Genomic DNA, 26,663 nt, shown 5'->3' with positions numbered 1-26,663 from the left:
ATTCAATGATTTTGGCCCCACAGAGACTGTACAAGGCTAGAGGCTCTGAAGACAGGCACAGGTACACTCTGCCTCCTGATCATCCGGATTTTATCCGAGCCCGACAGAATGCACTTCAAATCAGTGATGTAAGTAAACCTTTTCCTTTGAGGAGGTCACTTGGTAAGCTTGCTCGGGAATAAAAACCTTCATGTATGTAGAAGCCAGGTTCTCTGAGCCTGACCAAATCTAAAGAAAGCCAGAGGCTGTGAACAGCCAATCTGTTTGTAGTTTTGGGCTGGAGGAATCAGGAAAAGTCTGTTCATTTTTCTTTTGAGAATTCATTTAACTTTCCAGGGCAGTAAGCTATTATTAAGGATTTCAGACCTTCAGTATAGTTATGGTTAATTACAAATTAAAAGATTTTTGCTTATGTTTGGGTGAGGAAGGAGGGAGAATCTTCTTTCTTTGACTATATAATCTGCTTTTCTGAAGCTGCATTACTGTGTTGAACACAGTCACAGTTGTCATCAGTATGGATGTAGCTGAATCTGTGAGTGGAGTTGGTGTAAAGAGAATTTGTTTCCATTATCTCATACAGAGGAACTCAGTCTATTCCTGATGTTCTGTTCCCTGATTAAATAGCTGTTGTCTTTACCTGTAGGGTCAGAATGACCTTAGTTTGTAAGAAGTTTGTTTGATGATAAATGCTATATAGGTGAAAGAAACAAGTAGGACTCACAGTTTTTGAAGTGATATAGGAGAGGGTAAAAAGGCAAATATTGTGTGCAAAGACTGCACACAAAGGAAAGGTCAGGCTGTTAGTGGGGTGTACAGTGATGCTTGCGTTGCTTCTATCCAGGCTGTCTTGCAGGATTTCTAGCATCTCAATGTATCTTCAAATTTAACACCACCTAGCACTCCTTTCACCAGTGAAACAGAAGGTTATCTTTTTAAATGTGGAGTGGATTTTGTGCTTGTTTTCATATGGTCACAAAATCCAGAAAGGATGAATCAAAGATTTACAGAAAGCAAAGGAATAAAAGCACAAAGGGACAGACGAAAGTGTCAGCTAAGATACCATGACCGTGTAGCAGGACCTGCAGACCTGAAGCTATTTTAAGAAAGCTACTAATGGAAGAGGAACCAAATCTAGAGCAATTTCTCTTCAGGATGTAAATGTGCTACACATCCTCAAAGTCACATTAAATATGTTAGAACTGGCTGTTATTCTGTATGAGTTAATGAAGCCACATGTGGCTGGGGATAGAGACAGGGATCATTTGAAAAGCTTGAAATAACTGGTATTGAAATTATGATGCCAGGAAACCCAAGACACTGTGAGTGGATGCATCAAAAGAGAGAATAAGGGCAATATCAATGCAATATTGATGTGACTGATGCATCACAGTTTCTAATAGAAATTAAATCACATCAAAACCAACCACATTCAAGTACAAAAGGAAACCCTGGTGGCACTTTTCAGATGAGGCATTTTATCATTATCGTGAATAGAAAAGAAGTTGAAGTACTATAGAACTGGATCAAAACCTTGGAGATGGCACTGATGACTCTTGATACAAATAAGCCCAGTAGGATAAAACATTTATTATTGCAGTTATGGGACTGTGTTTAAGAAACTGCAGGGGGAAATGACTGTTTTGTTCTTTTCTTTTCAACACAGAAATTGTATAAAACATCTTGGGAACAGACAAGGGCATCTGGCTATGATTTTAGAATTGATGCCATCCCATTCCAGACAGCAAAGGCTTCGAGAGAGATTGCCAGTGATGTAAGAATTGTTCTGCTTCAAACACTTCCCAACCCTCTTCCTATGCCATCCCATCCTATAAAAATAAGTGAATTCTGACATAAGTGAACTTTGCTCTGGTGTGGAAAATTGGTGATCCAGTGAAACTGTTTGCTGGTTAGGGTTAAGTGTAAAGATTTCCAACTAAAGGCTACCGTTAATAATGTCCAATACCAGGCTGCCCTCTTTCATGTCCTAAGACTTTTTCTTGGGAAGGAGCCATATTATGATGTAGTCAAATAATACAGCTACTAGGCTATGAATAGTTAAGGCGTGGTCTAGAATAAAGTGGGTCATCTTTGAATAGATCACAGTAGGCAAGAAAGCTAAAGATGAAGGAGCTTCATTGCTTGAGCTGTGTATTGGGTGTGCCCAAGAGTGCAACAATGATTACTTTTGAGCATTTTGCCCCCCCAAGTCTTTCCACTGTTTTAAAAATGAGCAAAAAAGGTCATTCTTCTAAAGCATCTTGTAAGATTAGGAGTTATAGTTTGATATCAAACCCCTGGTCTTTGTGCACTGCAGGAAGCATGATTGATAGCTAGGGGACAGTAATGGAATTTGAAGGTAATCTGAATGTGAAAACAAGATTTTCCTCTGCACTTCCTGCAGTACAAATACAGAGAAGCCTTCCTGAGAGACAGAGGCCAGCAAATTGGATTCCTCAGTGCAAATGATGATCCCAAAATCAGACATGTCCTCAGAGTGGGGAAACTCCAGAGTGACATCCAGTACAGGAGTGATTATGCCCAAAACAGAGGACAGTTCCAGAGTCACCTCAACCAGCCAGGATTCCTCCATGCCAAAAGAAGCCAGCAGCTTGCAAGCAACCTTAATTACAGGCAGCCTTTGCACCACTACACTTGTGATCCTGAGCAGCTAAATGTGAAACATGCAAAGCAGGCCTACAAGCTGCAGAGTGATGTAAGTACAGCTGAGTGACATGGTCCTTCCATGTGCTAGGGACTGTCTGTGGCAATATGCTTTGCAGACCTTACCTATCAACAACATCAAGCTCTTGAAAAAACTACAGTCTACTTGCTAAAAATGAATAATCGGTTTATTACCAACTCTGTTGTTCTTTATATGCTCTCTCTTGAATACCTAGGGCATGTGATTTGATTAGAGCCCAACAAAATGAATACACACTGGGGTATGTTTCATTCTCTCAGGTGAAATACAAGTCTGACTTGAACTGGCTCAGAGGCATTGGTTGGACTCCCCCAGGTTCTCACAAGGTGGAAATGGCAAGAAGAGCTGCTGAGCTGGCCTACCTTCGGGAGATGGGATTGCAGGGTGCTGCTGCTCGGTACAGACCTGGAGTTGTAAGTAGAGTAAACCCCACAAATCCCAAGAGCTCTGTTCTTTATATCCTGTTTAATACTTTTGAGTGCTCCCCAGAGTCTACAGTTCTCTCTGTTGTTTGAACAGGATATGTACACTTCCCTCATGATGCTTTGTGGCTTAGTGTACATATTAATTCGAAGGAACCTCTCAAGGGAATTCAGCAGTGTCATGGCTGAGAAATTACTGTAGGGACTAGGAAATGCCATGGAATGGGATTTACTTATGTGATGGGAGGTGTTTCCCTTGACTTGTGGATGTTGTCAGAGCTCCGAGTGTCCTGGTACCTCTGTGGAAAGCAGAAGTAGAGGTGGAAGGAACTCCCTGTGCAAGTCCCCTTCTCTTTTTCTAATTTAAGCAGGACACCATGTGTTGCAATATAATTATGTGATGCCATGTAATCTCCACTGACAACCATATTGACAGGCTGAGTGTAGATTCCTAACAGCATAATGTGTGCTGTGGGAGGCTTTTTGCAAAGAGGGAATGCTCCCCTCCTCCACCTCTGTCCGGCTCAAGATTAAAGAAATTACAGACTGGGATCTTCCAGGCTTCTTTCTCCCTACCTCCACAGGGATGACTCCCATTCTGCAGTGCCCCAGCACTAGAGAGCAGAAGTCCATACAGGGGGACCTTGTAGCCCTTGGAGTTAGAAAGCATTAAGTTACAATAAAAGAGAAGCACTGCATTTCAAATACTTGTTTCATTTAATTTTTAACTTTGGAAACAAGTCAAACAATAATCGTGCTCAAGAGAAACAGTGGGTATCCATGATTTGCATTTCCATCTGAAAAGTTACTCAAGAAATAAATGAAAACTATGGTTGAGTAATGCAAGCAGAGGGAACTACAGGCAGTATCTTCTTAAGTTCTGGGTATGATAATGATTTGATGGTCCAAGGGAAACCTACAGGTGTGCAGTCCATGTGGAACTCAGGTGTTTTCTGGTTTGCTTTTTATTTAGGCTCAAATTAGAAATCAGGAGCACATTTAGTCCTTTGGTATGTGTGGTATCTAACTTACATGAACAGATCCACTTTTTGCACTTCTCCACCGTAGAAATTCGCTCAGTGCAGAGCAGTGATTTAGATTTTGTTCATTTGCCAGTTGTGGCAATTTTTAATATGCAAATATTTTTATAGAATTATAGTTAAAGACCTCTTCTGTCCACTGGCTGGTTTCACAATCTATTTGGATATGATTTTACAGGACCAGTTGGAGACAGAAAGATCTCAGCAAGTCGCAGTCAACCCTGATGCTTCAGAAATTCTGCAATTCAAGAGAAGGCAGATGCAGCTGTATCAGAAGTAAATGGAAACATGACATAACATAAATAGATTTTCATCTTATCCTGAAAATCCTGTAGGTTTTCCAGTTTTCTGGAAAACACAATAGATGGCATTTAAAAACTTTTTGTTTTAAAATGCAACCCAAATGCTGCAATTTATAAGTGATAATTTTATTTTGTGTGGATACTTTATGATTTATCACTGTATGTATTACAGATTCTGCTATTTATTTGAAGCTGTAAATGAAATTAGTACTAGGTGACTGGCAGGCTCAGCTTTGTACCATGGATGGTAGAATACAAAATAATTTGTAATGAATAAATTGTGTGAATCTTATTCCATACTTATAATTTTTGGAGAATTTTATGTTCCTGGATTATTGGCACCATTGACCTAAGAGAATACAAAAATATGAACGAGACAAAGTCCAGTGGGAGAAGAGTTATCACTGACTAGCCAAGGTCAGGTCTTCTAGCAGACATCAGGGAATTTGCTCTAGATTAGCAGGATGTATTAAGATCACAATTAGTTCTTCAGTCTTTTTCAAACCTTCCAAAGCAAAAAAATCAAAGTTACTATTTTAGAAATTATCACCATAGGGGTAGCTATTGATAGATAGGCAGCTGCTTAGAGAAGGTTGTAAAATCTGGAATTCAAATGAGATGGACATTACTATTTTAAGGAATTGGCTCTTCACAAACATGCATATTCTTTACATACTGATTTAATACCAATCCCTTGTTTTTCATACATCTGTGCAGAATCATTGGGCACAAATTACACACTTTTGACATGCAAAACTTATGAAAACCTCAATATTATCCAATAGCTTTTGAACCAGATTTTTCTAATGTCATTTAGTTCTCACTAGGTCTCACCAATATTGTTAAGCACATATACCATTGTAGATCTGAAGCCTAGTAAGTAATTATCCTTTAATCTGGAATAAAGTGGATAATTGAAAATTGGGAGGTTTTTTTCAATCTGGAAGGCATCACTGGTGGAATTTGTGGTTATTTGCATACCAAAGTACTTTTAAAAATAATTCTCTCTGATCCTCTCTCCTCAGATAAGTCCAGTGGCTGCATTCATGAACATGGTGATTTTTATGTTAGTGAAAAATTGCACTGATTTTAAGAGCACACACGAATAGCTTTGGAGTGTAAGAGTCCAATGAGTGTAGAAAAAACACATCTTCAACTGGAGCATAAGGGAAAGAGAGAATGGCTGGCAGCAGCTGAGCCTGCAGAATTTTCATGGCTTGAAAAGCAGAATTAGAAAGTTTGATATTAGGGGCTCTGATTTATTTGAGGAAGAACTGGAGCAGCTTTACTTTCTGATCTCTTTTGTTACAAAATGTGGGCTTATTTCAAAGCCCACAACAGAGGTGGTGAAGGATGCCTTGTGTAGGCCATGAGAAAATATCAGAAATATCTTTGGTCAAAGAGGAGGTATTTGGGGAATTGATAAAAATAGTAAATACCTCAAGCTTACCGTTTGTCATTCTCTCCTAATGACGTAACCTCGACTCAGCCTGAATTGTAGATTTAATCCAACTGAGAAATGTTGTCACCTGGGTATAAACTCCTGGCTTGTTTTTTAACCCACAGCCATCACCCCAGCTCACAAGGCCATATACGTAGTGGGAGCTGTTTTCCACACAAGTCAATGGGCCTCCAGAGTCCCCCTGATGAAGGAAAGCACATGTTCAAAACATGAAGCAATATCAGAATGCTTCTCTCTCATCATAAAATTTTGAAGCTGCAATGATGTTATTTACCTAGTGGATTTATCATCAGATGCTGCTTAGTCCCTGAGTAGACTTGCAGTTCTGGAACTAGGTCAAATGATACCAGACTTTTTGGATGTAAGTTTTTGTTTGTTCCAGTCTGTGACGTGTATCTGACAAGGTCACATGAAATTTCCCAGGCATGAAAGTACCAGGCATTCAGAGCCTGAACTCAGAACGATAAAGATGTGATCTCTGGCACAAATGAAACCGTAATCTGTCTCATATCCCTCAAATAGACTTATTCTGAGTTGGTTGGTTGGTCTAATTTTTGGTTTATTTGTGATTTCTATTGCAATATATGCTTTACAGTGGTAGTTTGCACCTTAGGAAGTGTTGTTCAAGCTCTTCCCTACCTTTCAATGGTATAAGTATGAACTTGCTTCCCATTTGTGCCAGCTGTAATGAGAAGAAACATCAATACTGACTCCCTGCAAGTCTTAGCTCTGATAGTGAAAATCAGATTAAAATTGGTGCTTATGGCAGAACCCATAATGAACTTGAGGAAAAAAAGGTGAGTTTTCAGATTATTATGACAAAGTGTCTCAGAAGCCAAACTTTCCAGGCTGGTATCTAGCTTCCATAGATCTGCCTGTAGGTGACAGTGACAATATCAGCTCTGGGGATGTACATCTGAAAGTGTACTGAAGAAAGGCTGGTGATGTACATTGATGTGAGAAACAGACACACATGCAGCACCCTGCCAAAGCTATTACTCTGCACAACCTGACTCTTCACACAGAAAATTAGTGTTCTAATACAGAAAAGGCAACAAACCTGACAAGAGTCAATTCCGGGTTTTCGAAGTTTTCCTGCACAAAACATGCTCTCATCCAGTGAGTTATTATGTAGTTCACGTTCATTGCATTTCCTCTGTGAAATTAGCTTGACCCTGGCATCTAACAGCTGATCAGATGATTCACCTATGGGATGTGCACCAAAAAAGTAGTCACTTTCCTTCCAATACTGCATGTGTTGTCTTTATTCAAAATAGGAGGTTGCTTGCCGTATAGATGGGGTGGGGAAGAGCAGGGGGGATGCATGTGTTAGCCTGGGAAGAAAAGAACTGTCTGTCAGGAATGATAAGGGTTAGAGTTGGGGTCTGGAAGCTTCCCTCAGGACACCGAGTTGTTGCCTGAATAAAAGCAAAGTCATGTATTCAGAATTTAGCTCCAATCAGCTCTACCCGTGCAATCCTGCTTTTCCAAGGTACTGGTTGTCTGCAGCTCCCACAGGTCCCCATGGGACTTTGAGCTGCTCAGCACTTCTCAGACTGGTGTCATTAGATGTTTTAACATGCAAGCTAATGAAACAGATGAAAACTGAAAATCATACAATATTTAAGGGCAATGATTAATTACAGTGAATCTAAAGACATAACTTGACATCTAAAGGCAGTAGCCAGAGTTTCAAAGCACTACATCTGTAGATAATTAAAGGTAGTTTATAAGTTTGGTTCTGCTTGAGTTTCAGGAAATATTCCATTTCTGCAGTGATTTCCTGAAATGCTAATAATAGCTATGCTCAAAGAAGGAGCCATCTAGTCTGAACACGTACAGGGTACTTGATACTTTTTGTTGGGAGAAAAGAAATAAATTTCCCTGTACCCTTTTTAAGAAAGACTTTTTATTTGGAACTTCTAAAAAATATCCATTAAATTCTGTTGGTGCATTCTGATCAAATGAACACACTTGTCTCTTGTGGACTTCAATGAGAGTTACAGCAGAAGGGAGAATTTGGTCCTATGTATTATATCAGACTGCATCAGTCACAAAGCACTAGAACACCTACTGCAGCCTCAGTGACACGTTTTCCTTCTGCTGCTTTACAGTAGCACATCAACCAGAACATGAGAAAATGCATTTTTTAGAAAATTGCCATTATCTTTTGTTTTAAGAACAGTAATTTCTCCCTTTAGGATTTACTGCAGGCAAGAAAGGTTTTGGATAGAGCTGGTTGAACTTGAAAAGCTCTGGATTTTTTCGTGTTTTTTTAATTTTTCAGTACATCTGAAGATCCAGATGCTGCTTCTGAAAAGCTTTATCTGACACAATGGGCTGGAAAACCATGTGAAAGTATTTCTTGGTCCAATCTTGAAACACAGAAGCTATACAATAGCCTCTCTTGATACCTTCTTGCTTCTGTTGCTGGCTTCAGATGAAACCATGACATAGTGAGTCATTTGGCAAGCAAAAAGATGCGTCAGGAATTTTTTCAGGCCTCTGAAAGATTTGTTGGTTCAGCAGAGATTTCTGCTAACGAGTAATTTCTGTGGCTTGTTTTAGCTTTTGAATTCCATGACATGGTTTCACTAGGGCCTAAGTTCACACTTGGTTCTGGCAATTGCTACTGAAAGTACCAGCCCACCTTGGCACCAAAGTGCCCACCAAAATCCAGGTAGCCCACAAATACCTGTCTCTGTCTCGCCCCATCCAGAAATGAAGCAGTCAGTCCCAGTGGGAAAGAAGAAGTTAGGGAGACAGGCTGTTTTCACATATTTTGTTTCCACTGCACAGTAACCATCAACTGGCTTCAATTTAAGTAGTGCTGGAGGGGAGATAAACAACAGCAAAAAGTATTTGGGGTGACATTTAACACCTAACCACTGTTACCAGCCCGTGACACACCCCCGTGCAAAGCTGTGTGTACCCCACGTGCCATTTGCACTCCATGTTGGACCTGTCCCAGTTGTTCTGCTCCTCCTACAGTCACTTCTGCCTGCCTGTTACAATTTACATCTCAAAGATTCAAATGGGCCTAGATCACATTTCATCCTAATTATTTCCAGAGAATAGTCTCAATGAGAATTTTAGTTGGAGACAAACAGCTTCAAACAACTGAGGTTGGAGGTGAGACACGTGAGTATTCAGTGAAAGGGATTTACCAATATCATTGTATGGGATGCCACCTCTATCGCTGTATTCATCATGTACAATGATTTTCTCCACATCAAATCTTTGCTCATGATGCTCTTTCTTCTTGAGGTTTTGCTTTCCAAGGGCTACTTGGATATTTCCTTTCCCGTTTCTGAAAAAAAAAAAAAAGAAAAAAAGAAAAAAAGTAAATTACATACAGACATTGTCTATCAGTTGTGGTGAAAACCTGCACTTTCAGTACCAGGAAGTCAAGATATTGCTTCCTTTTGTCAAGTATGGCCAGAAGATTTCCTAAGATCATTATAGGAAGGCTTAGTTAGGAAAGCAGTGGTGTTGGAAAATACATGTGCTCTAAATTGTTGCAATCGTGAAATAAAGAGATTTAAAGCTGCACATACATGCTTTTCTTTGCATTTTAGGGCAGAGTAGTGGTGCGTTGGAGCCACGGGAGTACAATTGCTTGATGTTGTCTGGGCGTATTTAAAATTATCTGTGTTGGAATGATCTCCAGAATGTAATTTATCTGTTTCCTAGGTGGCTTCCAAATAATTCAATGCAAATATTGAAGGAAATATTTAGAGCTAGCTGACACAGTAACAATTGAAAGCAAAATGCATGTTTTGACTGTTTTGAAGAACTTAATTCTGATGTAATATGTGATATCACTTTTAGTATCCCAATATCCTCTGAATTTTTCATGGAGTTCTTCCTTTATACATTGCAAAATCTTGTTACTTTCCTCCTTTTCTCCTCTCACGTGACTATTTTAGCTCATTTTAGGGGAGTGGGGCATAGATTTCTTATTCAACAAGAACCATTTGAAAATGGCATTTTTATGTATGTGTCCACTTCTTTCACATACACGTTTTCCTTTCAATTTGATTGCCAGTAATCATTTTGATTGCAAGTGATTTGGATACTACGTTGTCTTTACTAACCATTCTAATTTTTATGCACTTATCTACCCCAATTGCAGGGCATACACCTACTCAAAGCAGTGCCCAGCAGTAAGAACCCAGCATGATTTAATTAGCACTCCACCACAGAAATGTTCACTCCCATCTGGAGTCTTTTTCTGCACAGATGCCATCCAGGGATGTTTGCCAGCTGTAGCCTTGGATCCACCATAGATCCTCTTGAGTGTTCCACGAACTTCTGGTTGTCCACATGTTTCAAATATTTCATTTGATTCAGGTGGGTCTGTTGGCTCTACATCTGTGTTGGAAGTGACAGCAGATGTATAATGCAGAGATAATATTAGACTGGGGGAGTTAAGTAGCAGTGCCCACTGCTCTGGACCACCTACACACTGCCGAGTGGCTCACTCTTAATTCTTTACCTGAACAGGGTGAAACATCACAGAATTCCCAATCTACTTCCTTATTTTTTCTGACATAGCACCAGGGTTTTTCATCTTCATCAGGATTCCTGAAGGGAACAGGTGAGAGAATCAGCCAGCAGGAGTGGGGAAATCTCCATGAAACCAGTGAAGGAGCTGAGGATGCTTAGGGGAGCAGCCTCATGCTCCCATAGGATCTGGACTTCCAAAGATACTCTTTCATAAGATTTGACAAAGATGCTTGAGATAAAGGGGGGGCTTCTTCCATATTACTATCCCCATACCTGTCTTAACCATAAGAAAACTGTGGGACTGGTTCAAAGAAAAAAGGACTGCTTCTGGAAGCTGCACATCCGTATAGTTAGAGAAGACATTCTAACATTCTGGTGGTTTATAGACAGGCAGTGTCTAGAAAGACGTGAGATCCTAATATTATCAGTTTGTCAAACTCATGAGCAGTTTGCCCTCAGTGCTCTCTTTGATACAGACCTCTACAGCTACTTCTTCAAAATATTACCTGCAGAAATTATGATCACCAATGCCATAAAAGTCAGCATTCTCCATAAAGGCATTAAAAGGGAAGTCCAAGAGATGATGGGAATTCCAGTTCAGGCAGGTCCTGCCATCTACTGCTTGATTCACTCTTCCCCTGTAGTTAGAGGAGTCCTCTTCATAACAATCATCTGGTCCTGTAGGAAGACAATACTCATATGAAAATGACTTTTGTGTTGTTCCTTGCCCAAAGTGGTCTCTCTTCATTGCCTTCTTTGTCCAGAAGAACCACCTGCAACGTGGAGTATTTAGTGGTACATGGGGTTTGATGGAGTTTGAGGTGCAATCAACTTTTAAAAGAGAAAGAAAAAGATCCTTTTCTTTGGAAACCTGTGTGGGGTGTGGTGCCCACAGTGATGTTGCAGAGGCAGAAGGCTCTCTGTGCAGCAAGCTGGGGTAATCCCATACCCTTGGCCACCCATCAGAAGCAGTTCCCTCAGCCTGAGGAATCACAGGCACTAATCTTCACTACATCAGATTTCAAGTGTTTAAGGAAAACCTGATATTTCTTCTCCATGTGACATGTGCAACCTCTGGGAAATGCACGCTCACTCATTATGTACCTTGCCAAAGCACATCTGGAAAACACCAGTACAGGAACTGTTTCAAGCCCCTTTGCCAAGTCAGCCTCTTCCTCCTACCCTCTCCCCAAGGACGTCAGTGCCCAGGTGTAGCCGGGCACTTGGAGCAGTGACAGCATCAGTCAGTCTGGCTGCAGGGTGAAGCCAGCCCTGGCTGTCTGGAGGCTTCTCCCCTGCCCCCTTCCCCGGAGCCGTGACATACCGATCTTGCAGAATCTCCCTCTGAAAAGTTCAGGGCACTCACAGGTGAATTTTGATCTCTTTCTGTTCCGTATGCAGGTACCTCCATTTTTGCAAGGGTTGGGACTGCACTGCTTAGATGCTGTCAATGTGGAAAACACAGAACAGCCTTGTTAATCTGCTGAACACTATGCAGCCATTCGCATGCCCAATGGAAACTGGAGAGAGTTCCCATTTAGCCTGTTGACTTTGAGTTCTTATGAAGTCTTGCAAAATGCCCAGCACTGGGTGTTCTACCAGTGACTGAACCACCACTTACAAACCAAGCATAACTCATCACTGGCCAGCCCCACAGGTGGGAGCTGCAGCAGACTCAGGTTGCATGACTAGGGCAGCACCACCCTCTGCAGTGGGCTGCAAGGGATTTCCCACTGCAGACTGGCCACGGTGCTGTCCCTAACACAGTTCTCTCACTGTCCTGTTGAGTGCTCACAGCGTTGGCAGAATGATCCCTTGTACGGAGGCTTACAGCTGCACCGAAAATAAGGAGGGCTTAATAGAACCAGGCAGTCACCAATGCGGCAGTTCATGTCCAGGCACATGTCCTCCACTGTGGAAAACAGAGACACAAGGTACTTCATCAGCATTTGTGTGTACACAGGAGCTGTGCCCTTGCAGGGATCATGGGAAGATGCTTTCTCCTGATGCCCCAAGGAAGCTTTCATTTAACAGGTGTGGACTTGCGATTTCTCTTCATGTTCATGGTATTTATGGCAAAATATCTGTGGTACCAATGAGCAGCTCCCCACTGCCTGCCTGGCAGGGGATAGACAAGTAGTCTCTGCACTCCTGAAGTCTATTTTACTGGATGCTATTCAGACAGACTTTGGTCTGGATAAGGCACTAAGCATAAGATCTATGAACATGACTGCTGTGGGCTGTCAGAACCCTCAGCCCAGCAAACAGTGGGTTTATAAAGCTGTAACAGCAACATTAACTGCCAAAATAAAGAGTGTAGGTTAGCCAAAGAGCCATTACCTTTTTCACATGTGGTTCCACCATATGGTTTGGGACAGGCACAGCTGAAGTCCCTTCCACTGGATGCACACCTACCACCGTTCTTACAGGGGTCAGAGAGGCATGGGTCTGCAGAGGCAAGGATGAAGATCTTTCAGCTTCTCAACCTTCATCACCTGCTTTTTCTTCTCACATTTTCTGACTGCAGAAGGCTGCCTTCCTGGGCACAGCATCCGGTATAACATGTGCTGTGCTTATGCATCAGTTCAGCAGCCACAGGAGTGGTGTGAATTGCTGCAGAGTTTATTGCAAGCTGTAACAGCTCATGGCTTTGGGTCTGCAGCTCCTGTGCTGCCTTTGCCATGTCTATTATGGAGCTGTAATGGGGCAAGCCCCTTTCTTTGCTCAGGGATACATTTACCTCTTTGGCATAGCCTCTGGCTGTCTGCTTTCATGCGCTTAGTCTGGAGGTATCTGTATTCGGCATTGCTCTGTTTGGAACATGGTGCTGAATTTCCCGTGGAAAAGCCATCCATCACTGTTAGACTCTACAGTATCCCTGGGTGGCTATTGCTTCAAGGGAGCAGCTGCCTGCTGAGAGTCACTTGCACACTGCTCCTTACACCATGTTCAACCTCCCCACTGCAGTCCAGGTTGCCAGGAGTAATTGATACTGGGGACAGTCAAATATAAGCTCTGCTTTCTTTGTACGGGGGGATAACTCAGGGAATGTTACAGGTAACTTCCCTGTCTTGCCTTTTGTGTTTCCTGAGCAATCTTGAGGATCCTTTCCTGTTCTCCTGAAGTTTGGCAAAACAGAAAAAGAAAAGAAAAAAACCCTGCAACTGATAAAAGAAAAAAAAACAAAACAACACAAACCTGCTCTACATTTGGTTCCCAGCATAAATACAGAACATATATCCCATGAAAACAGCAATTACATCTTACAGTGTCTATAGACAAATAAGCCTGTGCTTTTTTGTAGTAGCAATCAGAAATGTTCTGCATGATCACAATCCATCCTGTGAAACCTGGAGATAAAACACAGCCTCCTTACAAGAGAAATACAAAGAAGAACACTGCAAATGATCCTCCTAACTCATCCCTTTGATGCAGGCATTTCGAGAGCAGGCTGGCAGCCAAGACCTGCCACACTCACACTGCAAGTTCAGGGTTGGGATTTTACCCCTTCCTTGCCTCCCTGCCCACCCCTCAGAGGTACCTGGCATGGTATAGAAGTCACCTATAGATGTCTCAATAAAGCTCACTTGCTCCCAGGAATGGTGCTGGAGGCTGGGGTCCTGCTCCTGTTCCGTGGAGTCATAGTATTCAAAGTCATCATCCTTGTCTGCAGGGAGGGGTCAGAAGAGGGTGAAAGAACAGAGGAATCAAAACTGTTGGAAGGAGACAAGGTATAAAAGAAGTTATTCCCTGAGATGGACAGTCCTTATCTCTTTCAGCTCATTTGGGATGTTGGTGGGTCTAGAGACTACATCATCTTGAGAACCAAAAGTGCCATTCAGCTCTTCTTTGGCACAGGCAGAGCTCACCTAGAGCCCAGCATGGGCACCCTGAACACCACTGGCCCCAGTGCTGCCCTCCTTGACCCTCCGTAAGGGCACTGGGTCCCTGGCTGCTCAGCTGTCTCCTGTGGTGGCATCTGGGATGACCCAGATGGGATGCAGGCCTGGGCTCTGCAGGCACAGGTTTAAGGAGCCCCTCATGTGGCAGCACAGCCAGAGAAGATGCTGAGGCTGGTACCAGTGCAGTGAGGGAAGGAGATTCAGATTTCTACAAGAAGAAGGGGTTTTCTTTGTCCAGATGCTTTGATCACCAGCACATCGTTGCTGTAGCATGAGGCAAGACCCTCCCCTGCACACAGGTGCCTGCTGCGTGTGAGGACAGAGAGTCCCATTCCAAGGGCAGCCGGGGGGCACGGAGAGCCTGAGGCACCTGCACGTCTGTGTGACTCCTTGCCCACAAAACACCCTTCAAGGAGCGAGGCCCTGGTGCAGCAGACATGTGCTGAGGAGCCCATCCTCGCCCACCAGCCCAGAGCCACCAGAAGCCAGTGTCCTCACGGGAGCCTGCTGGGACCTGCAGCTTTGCCAGCTGCGCTGGGGGGATCGTTTGATTAAAGTGGGCTGGCAGCTCCTTGCACAGGTACAACTGTTGTCGATGGAAGCCACTCCAGTGTTTCAAAGACAAGGTATGGTAATGAGCAAAGCTAAGCTACGTACAGAGACATTTTAAAAAGCTCTTCCCTAGGGCTGGACCGATGGCCCCATGGATAATGCTCTGCCTTGAACTGATTATCAACTGCATTATCTTAGTTTTCTCTCCTCATTCATTCACTTGCAGCCTTTATCTTTATTCTTTCTTTGCTTCTGAAAAAAAGAAAGAAATTCCACGTTTGTACAATGGGTGTTTTATATTTCATATTAAAATAGAACTGTCTTTTTTCTTCTTTTTTTTTTTCCTACATGCCAACTCTCATTTCTCACCAAAAAAAAAAAAAAGGGGGAAAGTTTCACCTCATTTATTGCTATGTCAAGTCAAGACTCCTTTTCCTCAGCTCATTATTTCCACAGGAGCTGAGTCTTGACTATGTGCAAGTGTTGCAGAAGTGTATGCCTTGCTGAGGAACAGAAGGATCTTGCTGGAAGATAAGGACATTGTCTACAGTGAACAAAATTAAATTTAATGTGATGTAGTTAAGAAAGAAAAACAAAAAGGAAGTTTTGCCTGAAATACAGCCTGCAAGTTCACTTTGTTGGAGAGGAGATTTTGCAAACAACTGGAGTTTGAGGGAAGTGTCTGAAGGAGTCTGATTTTGTTTCTCCTGTTTATTTTCAGAATCTTAGTGGGGCATGTTGACTTTTATTCCACGGATGCTTTAAAGAAGTGTTCTGAAGGATGGGGTAGCCCTTTTTATGGAAAAATATACCTGCTAGAAGTTATGAAGGATAAAGAGGGGAGTTATGGCTGCCAAAAGCAGACTGCAAACATGCCAGCATGCTTTACAGAGGCTGGAGAGGACTGTCTTAAATCAACAGAGGAAAAATAAGTGCTTCAAATGAGCACAAATTGCTAAGCCATTGTAGAATCATCTACTCTGTTTTTTAAACCATTAGTTTTTAAACCATTAGTTTTTTAAACCATTAGTACAGAGCTTCTATAGGTCACATGAGTGATGCTTCCCATCTCCCAGCTACTCTGTGTCCTCTCCAGCTGCACAAAGCAATGAAAAACAAAGACCAGAAAACCCTAACTTGGGTATATGACACCAAACTAAAAGATGTCTTCTTATTTATCACTGCTCTGACATTAAATAACTATTTGGCTTCCACATCTCTTATTTAAGAAGTGCTCCCATTTCTTTAATTATTCATAACAAGCCATAGGTTTAGTAAAGTAAAAACAACACTTTTTTTTATCTGAGCACATAATTAAAGCACAAAGTCTGATACACTGGTTGATTTAAACATATTACTAAATCAGAGTGCTCATTCTTTGTAAGTGCTGGAAAACCTTAACATGCTTTAAAAAAGCAGTGATCTGACATTTGTCACTGCAATGTGACTATTACATGAAATTAAATTAGACATCCTGCATGCAAATTTTCAAAGAATAACTTTCCTCTGTGTAGTACAAAAAATCCCCCCATAATTGATAGACAGAGATTGACTTTTAAAGCTTCAAATCAGCTTTGAGGTCTGGGTGATCTTTTAAACTGCTCGAGCTTTCATCTGCAGTTTTTCATATTGCCAAGAGCTGTCAATCAAGCAATGGATTTCTGATCAATATCCCCTTGTTCATTAGCTTACACGAGCTCTCTGTTACTGAGAGAACAGATATCTCAACGTCGGCAGTCACACTGTTTTCAAAACCTTCACTGGATCAAGTCATGACTAATGTTCCAAGTGGGAAAGTGATGCATTAGGATGCCATCGGGTGACCTGAATTGTGAGGTAACTTTGTTGGACTGCAGTTGTCAAGATGAGTGATGTGCAGAGTTAAAGCCTATTGCCAACACACATCAAGAGCACCAGAAAGTACCCACCATTTATTCAAGCTCTCTGAACCTCTGGGGACTGACTGAAATCTGGCCTAATTTAAGCAGGATGACTTTTCCTATCACCTCTCTAAATACTTTTTGTCTCCAGCTCTGAGGTTATTGTAGTGTTATTTTTATGAGGCTGAAATCCTGACTATATTTTAAATAATGAGATATTCCCCATTTACTTCTGCAGAGATGAGACCTCATGGTATTTCCTCCCTTCTAAGCAGGCTGTGGCTGGGAGTATCTGCAGCTTCAGAAAGAAGGGAGACCAGCTAAGAACAAAGCCAGAAAGCCTTTCAAATAGTTTTGCGGTTGTTACTTAAAAGGAGTTTTGCAGCACCTTTTTGCTCAGAGGGATAGATGATGGGTGAAGGTGGATCATGATGGCTGAAGGAGTGGAGGCTTGCAGGGGGATGGAGAGTGCGAGAGAGTAGGCACAGTGGAGGGACAGATGTAAGGACTGTACACCACAAGGGAGGGAATGAACTGAGAGATGGTGAAAGGGATACTCTACCATTAAAAAGCAAATCAAACAGTTTGCACAAGGCTGCAAACTTGTGTGTAAACAGATGTGCAAACCCTGAAGTCAAGTGTATGACTCTAGGGTCATTTGCAGAAGTCAAATATTGAGCTCAGACACACAAATGATTTGGAAATTTGTTTTCTACACACATGTTAGAACAGCAGCCTTGATATGGGGAAAGAAGCACTGCTGTATGAGCTACAAGGCTTCTGGACTTCCAGGTTTGATCTGAAAGCCAAAATGCCACTGGAATGAACAGGAATGCAGCTGGATAACGAGTGCATAGTAAAACCCACACTCTTTTTTTGCAGAATAATGAACAAAATTAATGTAATACATCATTAGGTATACATTATAAACTCAGATGTAAGATCCACTGTAATCAAGGAAAAGAGGAGCTGGGCTTACCTGCAAAAATACTAAACTTATCAATAAAAACATAGTTCTTCTACGTAGACCAAGTAGGCTGCAAAAGGATGTACAAATCCTCACACAATTTACGCATCCTCACACAACAATCATCACAACTTTTCCCTTATCAACATCTTAATGCTATTTAATGATTTTTAAATATTAGCCTTTAATGATTTTTTTACTTGCACGGGCTTGTAAACACTTTTTGAACCTTCCTGCACTTTGGACAGAGCCTTGCAGAAATAAGTTCCACAGTTAGTTGTAAGCTGCAAGGGAAAGTCAGCTTTCATTCATTTGACGTTTGATTTTCATCCACAGCTAGGCTCTTTGCTTATCCTTCTGTGAGGTTTGCATCCCAGCACCATGACTTCTCCTCCAGTCCGTCACCCACTGTGTCACCCACAGGTCCCCAAGGCACATGAAGGCACAGAGGTGCAGAAAAGTCCTGGCTTGGAACAGAACTGAGAGTTGCAGGTGTGATCTAGGAGAATCCCATGATCAGCTGCTCATTGGTACTGCTGCTGTACCTCTATTTTGGGCTCCAGCGTGCCAGGCACACTCCTAGCGGGGACACAACGCAGCGTTGTCTCCTGCACATAGAGCACCTGGGCAGGTCTGAAAGTGCTCGCCATATTACTTGTCCAAAGGTAAACATATTTTCTACACAGGCCTTACTTTAAGCTCAGCAAGGCTCTGGATGAAGTTAGTAAAATTCAGCACTGGGCACTAGTGGAGGCTCTTGATGAACCAAGTTGCCAGCCTTTAAGTTTTGTACTCAGAAGTTATAAAGAAGAAACTGAAACCACTTACCTTGCATTTGGTGGACCCAGAGGGAAACTTGGGAAGCCTGCATGAGATAATAAAGGGTAAAAAAACCAAAAGTTTTTGTTTCTGAAAAAACCCCAAAAGTTTCTGAAGAAAAACAAAAGCCAACGCAGAGATTTGCTTACAGTGCAAAATTTCTGTTTGCCCCTAGTGCTGGACATCCAGACAAGGTTGTTCCCCACTTTGGAGCTAATTGGACTGGGTTTTAAGAGCTCTTTCAAAAGATTAACAAAATGCCAACAATCAATGTGGGATGTCTGACTTTCTAAGCACACAGCCCAAGCTGCTGGGCTGGTCTGTTTGAGGGCAAACCTGTCCTGAGTGAGTTAAATTGCCTCTTAGCTTACGAAGTGATGGCACATGGGCTGTTTGTCCAGCTTCTCTGAAATGCTGACAGGGGCCACACTCCAGCTGGCTGACAAAGCTGGAGTCCTGGACATGCCAGGGTACGTGGCATGACCTGAGTGGAGGTCAGGCACTGCAGCACGGCCCAGGAGCCTATGCCTGGTGCAGCCAGTGGGATCTGGACCCCCGAGCTGGAAGGCTGTCTACAGGCTGATGCCTACAGATTTTTGGATTTTTGGATGCAGGAGAATATTTCTGGTGCTTTCCATTAGGAAATGCCACGTGTCAAACCTTGGACATGGGGCTCCAGCCTTTCTGTTTTGGCTCATGGTCAAGGGCAAGCAACAAAAGGGAACAGAAGATGACGGAAAACAGCTCTCAGCCTTTGAAGAGTGCAACTGAGGTTTGTCTGAAAGGAGATACACTGACTCTGCACCAGGACGTATCCCCAGCATGATGATTTCCATTTGCTTTCCTTCTTGTTTTAAATCCCAGCTGCAGACAGGATTACCTGCCTGCAAAGAGGATGCACATACTAACAGTGGTGTAAAGAAGGAGATTTGGAGCTGCTATTCTTCATCCTTCACATGATTTTTTTGAAGAAAATGTATTTCCAAACAATTTAGCAGTCATAATAAAGACAGCATACATACATGATTGTTACGTGCACCTATGCATTGCTACAAATACAATTAACTGTAAATATATGCCCTGTTTAGTTGTACATTATATATAGAAGAAAGATATTCTCAGATAACACTGGTTGTGACTAAGAACAAATGAATCAGAAGCAATGAATAAGGAACAGAATAAAAAAAAGCTCAGAATTCACATTTGTGAATATTATCTGGAATATATAAATGAGTTTTTGCTTCAGGCACGTTTGTATCCCTCTTGTGTTTGAGGCAGGAAGAACAGACACTCCAGCTCCCCCCTTCCCACTGACTTTAATGAGAGCAATGTCCCCTGAACCACTCAGCTGAGCCCCTTCCCAGGTGCATTTAAGTGAGCCACACACATACAGAACTAAATCCTTTGCAGCTGGAAGGACACATCCTCACACAATTGCCCCCCCGAATGAGTGCAGAGATGATGGTAAATGAGAAGGCTGTAAAAGCTCTGTCCTTGGTGTATATGTTTCTTGAGTGCAGGTACAGCGTTCGTCAGATCCTTTGCCAGACCCCGACGGAGACTATATAAAGCAAAGGTCTAATTGCTCCATTTACAATTAGCGGTAGCGTTCATCCATAAACAGACCAAAAAAACCCTGCAAGTGTACTCCTTTCTTTTGGAGGAATAGATGAAACAAAGAACAAGGAAGCAGGATAAAGGAAGAAACATTTCATCTCCCTCCCCCAGCTCTCTGCGCTGCCCTGTTGTGCTGTTTGCCTGATGGGGTTGGAAAGGGTTTGGATCTGAAGGGCTTGACTTTAGTGAGCTTGTCCCTGCAGTCGGGGCAGCCCTTGGCACCCCAGGGGAATGTCAGAGGATTTCAGCCCAGGCTGAGAGAGATGCAGGACGTGACTACATCACGCTTTTCTGTGCCTCAGTTTCCCCAGCTGAAGAGTAGAGATAAGAGTCTCACAATGCTCACACCCCAAGGAAATAAGAAAGATGAAAGATATAGCCCTTTGCTACACTACTTTCTTTTCCAGGTGACACACCTGCCCCTCCTGTCCAAGCATGAGCACAGCTGACTGCAAAAGGGCAGATACCCTAAACTCTTGCAGTACCTGAGACAATGTGCAGGTTTCTGATAACATCCATCAGAGCAGAGAGTGGCTTGGACTCTAGGGTAGCTCAGTCCCAGATTTTGGTTCCTGCTTTTGGATGAAAGTCTCTATCTGCTGACACAGCACAAATGTTACTGGGAACAAAAGCTCCTGGAGCACCCAGTATGGAGTGTCAAAGAGTTAAATACAATGCTGAAGCTTTCCCTCCTTGTGTGCCTGTCACAAGCTGCAGCAGAGGACAAAACCTTGGGCAGAGCTGACTTCTCAGCATGGAGAGTTTTCTCCTCCTTCCTGAGGTCCAGTGGACCACTTACTGGACCACGCTGGTTTTCAAGCATTTTTGCCCCCACTAGCCAACACAGGGCCAAATTTTATCCTTTTGACTCCTGGCACAAAGCATGCCATGGTGGTGTGCAGAGCCCATCTCCTTCCCTCCTGTCTGCTGGAGCTACCCCCTTCCTCTGCACCATGAAGGGGTGCGGGATGTAGGATTTGCGATGCAAGGTGTTGGATATGGGATGCGGAAGCAGATTGTTAAGAGAGGTGCACGGCGCGGGGGCAGGAGGGGGCTGCAGGAGGGGGTGCAGGCAGGGGCATGAAGGCAGGGCCTGCTGCCTGCAGTGCCGTATTGCTCATGGCCAGCAGAGGAGGATCTTGTCCTTCTGACGAGGTGCAACACTAAGCCCAACACGGAGCAAGATTCAAACAAAAGGAGTGAAGGGGGGGCAAGAAATTAGACTGTGGAGCTGGTTTCACCAAACAGTCTCCTTGCTGCAGCTCGACACTGATACTTTGTGTGCTGTCTCGAGAGGGAATAAATTCACTGGATCCTGTTCGTAGCAGGTCTGCAGAGATGAGGGACAAAGCTGGAAGTATTTGCAGAGAGCAATTTTAAATTTTATTACTTTAGGCTCATAAAAAAGAAACCCTGAGAAAAAAAAAGGCTAAGAGAAACATTTTATATGGGTATCAGCACATTGCTGACTGTGAAACCAATTACATTTATGGGGCTTCTAGAAAAAATAGTGAAAAAATGGCTGAAATTCAAAATAACCAAATATCACCTGATCTTTGTTGTCTGTCCTCATTGTAATGATTAGCACTTCACTAAAACTTAATTTCTCCAAGGAACCATCAAAATTTTGCTAAATAGACTTTGTACTAAGATTAAATATTGCAGATATATGATGTTCTCAATTTTTCCATTTCAACTCCTCAAGAAAGAGAGACTAATGAAATGTAATAGATTTCAAACAGAAATGCCAGAACCATGAGCTTTCTTCATCTCAGGACAGAATTCTATGTTTCTTTCTCAGACAAAAATGCCCAGTTAATCTCTGGCAATTCTTTGTGAAAACACACAGGAAGATTTGACCCTAAATTCAAGGGAAATTATTTACAGCTACCAAGGGCATTCTGCAGTTAAACTGTTTGCTGTGTCTTGGGTACATTGCTACCCCTTATTACAATAAAAACGAAAAACTAAAAAAAAAAAAAAGCAGGTGGAGAAAGAGAGCAAAAAGGTGACAGCCCAGGGTTAGGCTGTGAATTTACATGTGTGCAAAACAGAATTCCAGAGAAAACAGTGTAGCTACCCAAGCTGGCATGACAGACTAGGAAGAGAGGTGATAACTACCTCTACACATGCACACACTTTGCAACAAAGCACTACAGGAGTTCAAACATTAAACTACATTAGTAGGAATTGGCCTATTCACTTAATTGCATTAAGTCCTGCAAATTCTCCTGCAACTTGTCATGAAGTGGCCTCCATGGCAGAAGAACAAAGATTACACTTTCATTTGCTCACTTGCGCAGTCACAGCTTTGTAGCCAAGAAGGAGGTGGGATGGGGTTGAACTGGAGAATGAAGATGTATATTTGTTCAACTTCCATCCAGAACTGACATCAGGCATGAAGGAGCCACGAGGGCAAACACAACTACTGCCTCCTCGTAGTGAACCCCTTGATCCCACTGACAGCTCTCAGTAAGAACCTTTCTCTGGGCTGCTTGCCAAAGGAGGAGGGAATCGACAGTTCTGATGCTCTTACAATCGGCCAGATTTTTGCCTGCAACCATCTTGGGTAGTGACTGTCTTTGAACTTCAAGGGAAAGTGGCTTTCCAGCAATGACATTGTGTTTCTCAGCCAAGGCCATGGTTGCAGTATAATGAAAGCAGGGTATACTATCATCTGGAGCACACATGCAACATATGTTGTAGTTTTAGCCTGGGAAACCGTTCTCTGAAAGGATTCCACCAAAACCTCTGACTTCTTCACCTCTCTGCTAACAAGACATCTCCTACCTCCACACTGAGCTGCAATGTGTGCCTCAGAGTAAATGATGTGTCCTTATCAACTGGTCCCAGGGTACCCAGAGAGGTTCACATTTAAAGCCTTTATTTTGCTGATTATTTAATTGTGAACCTTTCCCATGGTAGCACCTGATACAAAAAACCACAGGGATACAGGAAAAAAAGCAAGATCCCTCAGAGGTGCTGCTGAAACCAGCTTGGTTCTCCACTCAGGAGTTACCTGCTCCTGTTTTCCAAGAGATCAAAGTTTTCAAATGAATCTTTGCACTGTGAGAGGTGGTCTGGTAGCAGCGGGTTGTTTTTAAACCTGCTCACTGGTGGGTGAGATGTGCTCGTGCTCCCACGTGAGAAATGGAGTCAGCCTTGGATGCCACAGAAAGGGGAAGCTACAAAATCTGTGTCAGGGGGCTGCAGGAGCCAGCCTGTCGCACTAACACGAGTGTGCTGCGCTATCAAACGCTTCTGCAGCCAGTGCTGGAAATGCAGGTTATACTGCTAGACTTAAAGCTTATGCAAAATCATTAAGTCCCTTTAGTTACACGGGATATCAACCTGCATGCTGCAGGGCATAAGCTGATTGCCTTCGGGGGTCAGCGCTGAACGCTTCCCTCTCTGAGAGCACGGTGCAAAATTAGCTGGGGGCGCTCCCAGGGCTTTGTTGCTTTCCTGCTGCATCAGGCAAATTTAGGCGAGCGCTGCAGAAGGGTATCACACCTGATGGGCCACAAACCGAGACGGGCCTGACAGCATTCACTTCTCTTCACAGTGATCGGTTCTCAACACGGTGGAGGCCTTGTGTGAAAAGTGCAGTCCTGGAGTGAGGGTGAGGGGAGCAGAAGTGGGAGTTTTCTACAGGACTAGATCCACTGGGGGGTAGGAAAAGATATCAGACAATGCTGACTTTGGAACACCCTAAAATGTTGGTCTCCAAGGACCTGAGGCAAGGAAGGACCTGCGCTCCTGGTAACAGTTTCCTGCTTGCTATGGGCCAGGTAAGAGATGGGCACTATTGATAAGTTTTTTGGCAATCGTTTGGTCTTAATGTGATACTTTCATCTGTTTTCACTGCTAAGTGCTCTTGGTTATTGCACTGGTCATGGCTAGTGACTTCAAAACACCTTCCATCAAAACTAAGCCGACAACAATTTTTTGAAGTTTCAAACAATTCTACTCTGTCCCTTGCAAGTCTTCCTTCTTGCTGCCAGGGGTGTTTGAGTTTGCAGAGAACTCTGATACAAGGAAAAAGCCTGATCTGAACACCTGTTGATTTACTCTGGAGCGTTGGGGGATCCAGCTTGGTCTTGTCCTGTTCCAGATTTCTCTAGCCCAAGTAGGAACATTTCTACTACAGTGTCTTGCTGAGCAGAAGTGAAAGGAAAAACAGGAGAAAAAACAACCGTCAGAGAAGACCTGCCATGTCTGAAGAGAGTCTTTGGTGTGCTTGCATCATATATGCTAAAATAAAGGACTAAATTTGTTCTCACTTGCACTCACCATGCAGCTTTATGCCCTTTATGGAAATAGTTTGGATTCACACAGGTGAAATCAGTTTATCCTCAGGTAATATGAAAGAACTGAATGGAAATTTTTGCCTTAGGGTTCTGCTCCAAACCCACCAGATCCTTGAAGGTCTGAGTGCTTTGACTGACTCAACATGAGTTACTGCTTAAACCTTTGTTTGACTTCTGCTGTATTTCACCAGTAATATTTGTTAATCAGTGTGCATAAAAACTCCTAAAGCCTGATTCAAATAAAAATGATGAAGATAGATAGTTTTGCGATAAGATGGAAATAGTAATTGAGACTGCTTTCCATGGTTTCAGCAAAGTGCAAAATCTATTATTTTTTCATTCAAACTATTTCAGTGCAACTTTTTCTTTGGGACAAATCATTAAGGCAAAAATATCCTCTCATAACTTGTTTGTCATGCAATGGTCACATCATGGCAACTCATTCCCCTCTTTTTTTTTTCCTGGGATCCATGCCAAGTGCTAAGCCAGAAAACCTTGTTATATTAATTATGAAGAAAAAGCATGTTTTATTAAAAACTAGCCTGCTGAATATTCTGTCGTGCTGCTTTTCAGTGACAGTAGAATTGCTTATGCATTTTAGCAATGTTAATGAATTTTCAGGGTTGGGGGGAGATATACACTACATTTTCTACAGCAATATTTAGGGCAAAGTTAGATTAGGATTGTTAAAGCTAATGAATCAACCTAACACTTAGGACTAGTTAGGAAAAATCTGTGCAAGACTTCATGTTGTCTAAGACTGTCCACACATCATCTTCACTGAGCATGAATTAACACAGTCAATTCATTATGAGCTTATTTATATTAGATTGGGTTCTGACAATGTCTGTAAAACTGGCACTGAACTACCCTAGAACTGATCCCTCAGTAAGCTGCTTCATGTTCTGCTGGACCAAGTGCTGACAGAGTAGACACTAATTAATAATTACTCTGTTGTGTTACTAAAATCACTGCTCTCCAATTCACTGATCTCTTCAAAAAGATCTACAACCCATTAAAGCCCCTCACTATGTGTTTTCCCCAAAGAACTCAATCTTAACCTGTCAACATCTGAATTTTTGCAACATATTTCAGTAAATGTGAACCTACACACATAGGAAATATCACTAAGAAAGTAGTTGTTTTAAATAACTTCAGATCCCTTCATGAGAAAATCTGCTTGATCCCCATGCTTGGAAGAACAAAAGAATTTTTTAAAAACCAATTTTTAACTTTCCTTTAGTTACAAGTCATTCTTCCAGTCTTCTTTTAAGAGGAGATGAATAGATTTGGGGAAGTATATCAAGCTTTGCCTGAGTAGAGCTCTGGCCATGTCTAGCTGTGTTGAATATTTTGCCACTAGCCTTTCTCCCACATTAGTGGCAATGATAATTCAATCATTCAAAACATATGGCTGGGGGAAATTTCACCTTTGACGGAAGAGTTTGCAAAACTGCCAAGGCAATAATCTAATATTTAGTCCCTTTACCATGAAGACTAGATACAAGGAAGAAAATTTTTATGGTGATGGTGGTGAAACACTGGTGCAGGTTACCCAGGGAGATGCTGGATGCCCTACCCACAGAAACATTCAAAGCCGGGCTGGAAGGGGCTCTGTGCAACCTAATCTAGTGGAAGATGTCCCTGCCCACAGTACGGGGGGGTTGGAACTCGACGATCTTTAAGGTCCCTTCCAACCCAAAACATTCTGTGATTCTAAGCTGAGCTGCCCATGCTGCAGCCCAGGGTTTTGGAGCATTTCTTAGTGCCAGGGCTGGGGGAGTGACTGCACTCCCCACTGCACACCCCTGGGAGTGGGGTGGCCACTGAGCTGATTGTACCCAGATGAGCCATTCCTTGACACTGTAGACGTCTGCTCCAAAAAACCATAGGGCTTCCCTGTTATACTGCATTTACTTGGGCACCTCAGTGTCCTGAAATGTGGATACTCCACTAAGTTGCCCTGCAACTGCCCGGGCAGGGCTCAGCACGGAGCAGAGCTGGCACATGGAAAGAAAAGCAGTGTAAAAACATACTCACGCACAAACATGTGGTCCCAAGGAGAATGACCAATGGGAGAACCTGAAGGGCCAAAGCACTGTTAACCATCCTTGTGCTCGTTTTTTTCTTGAAATCAGCTTCTTCTTCTTGCCTAGGTTTTTTCAGACAAGGCACAATCT

The 26,663-nt window shown here is 42.7% G+C and overlaps 2 protein-coding genes across 4 annotated transcripts in view; one reads left to right on the top strand and one right to left on the bottom strand.

Moving 5' to 3' along the window:
- NRAP (nebulin related anchoring protein) overlaps nt 1-6,420 on the top strand; it is a 52,095-nt gene extending 45,675 nt beyond the window's left edge. The window contains exons 38-42 of the mRNA XM_018069329.2: nt 24-128; nt 1,664-1,771; nt 2,402-2,713; nt 2,962-3,114; nt 4,342-6,420. Coding sequence (XP_017924818.1) covers nt 24-128; nt 1,664-1,771; nt 2,402-2,713; nt 2,962-3,114; nt 4,342-4,443 — 780 coding nt within the window. The 3' untranslated portion in view covers nt 4,444-6,420. The remainder of the gene's footprint in view (nt 1-23; nt 129-1,663; nt 1,772-2,401; nt 2,714-2,961; nt 3,115-4,341) is intronic.
- On the bottom strand, nt 3,818-26,649 carry HABP2 (hyaluronan binding protein 2). Of its 3 annotated transcripts, none has more exons than XM_018069331.1 (14): nt 26,524-26,649; nt 18,566-18,602; nt 13,978-14,103; nt 12,777-12,884; nt 12,232-12,348; nt 11,761-11,880; nt 10,943-11,114; nt 10,426-10,514; nt 10,076-10,301; nt 9,095-9,237; nt 8,623-8,757; nt 6,988-7,133; nt 5,916-6,108; nt 3,818-4,970 (listed from the first exon to the last, which is right to left on the bottom strand). In XM_018069331.1, exons 1-13 carry the CDS (start codon nt 26,590-26,592, stop codon nt 5,932-5,934), a joined length of 1,665 nt encoding a protein of 554 aa, XP_017924820.1. In that variant the 5' UTR covers nt 26,593-26,649; the 3' UTR covers nt 3,818-4,970; nt 5,916-5,931. The 3 variants fall into 3 exon arrangements, with proteins under 3 accessions (XP_017924820.1, XP_017924819.1, XP_029814471.1); XM_018069330.1 differs by having other exon boundaries at nt 3,818-4,511; XM_029958611.1 differs by having other exon boundaries at nt 12,268-12,348.
- Nucleotides 26,650-26,663: the final 14 nt, after the last annotated feature.

This window comes from Manacus vitellinus, unplaced genomic scaffold (assembly GCF_001715985.3).
Source record: "Manacus vitellinus isolate BGI_N305 unplaced genomic scaffold, ASM171598v3 scaffold_15_pilon, whole genome shotgun sequence".
Lineage (NCBI taxonomy): Eukaryota > Metazoa > Chordata > Aves > Passeriformes > Pipridae > Manacus > Manacus vitellinus.
Note: the sequence above shows the minus strand (reverse complement) of the source record. Positions and strands in the feature narration are given on the sequence as shown.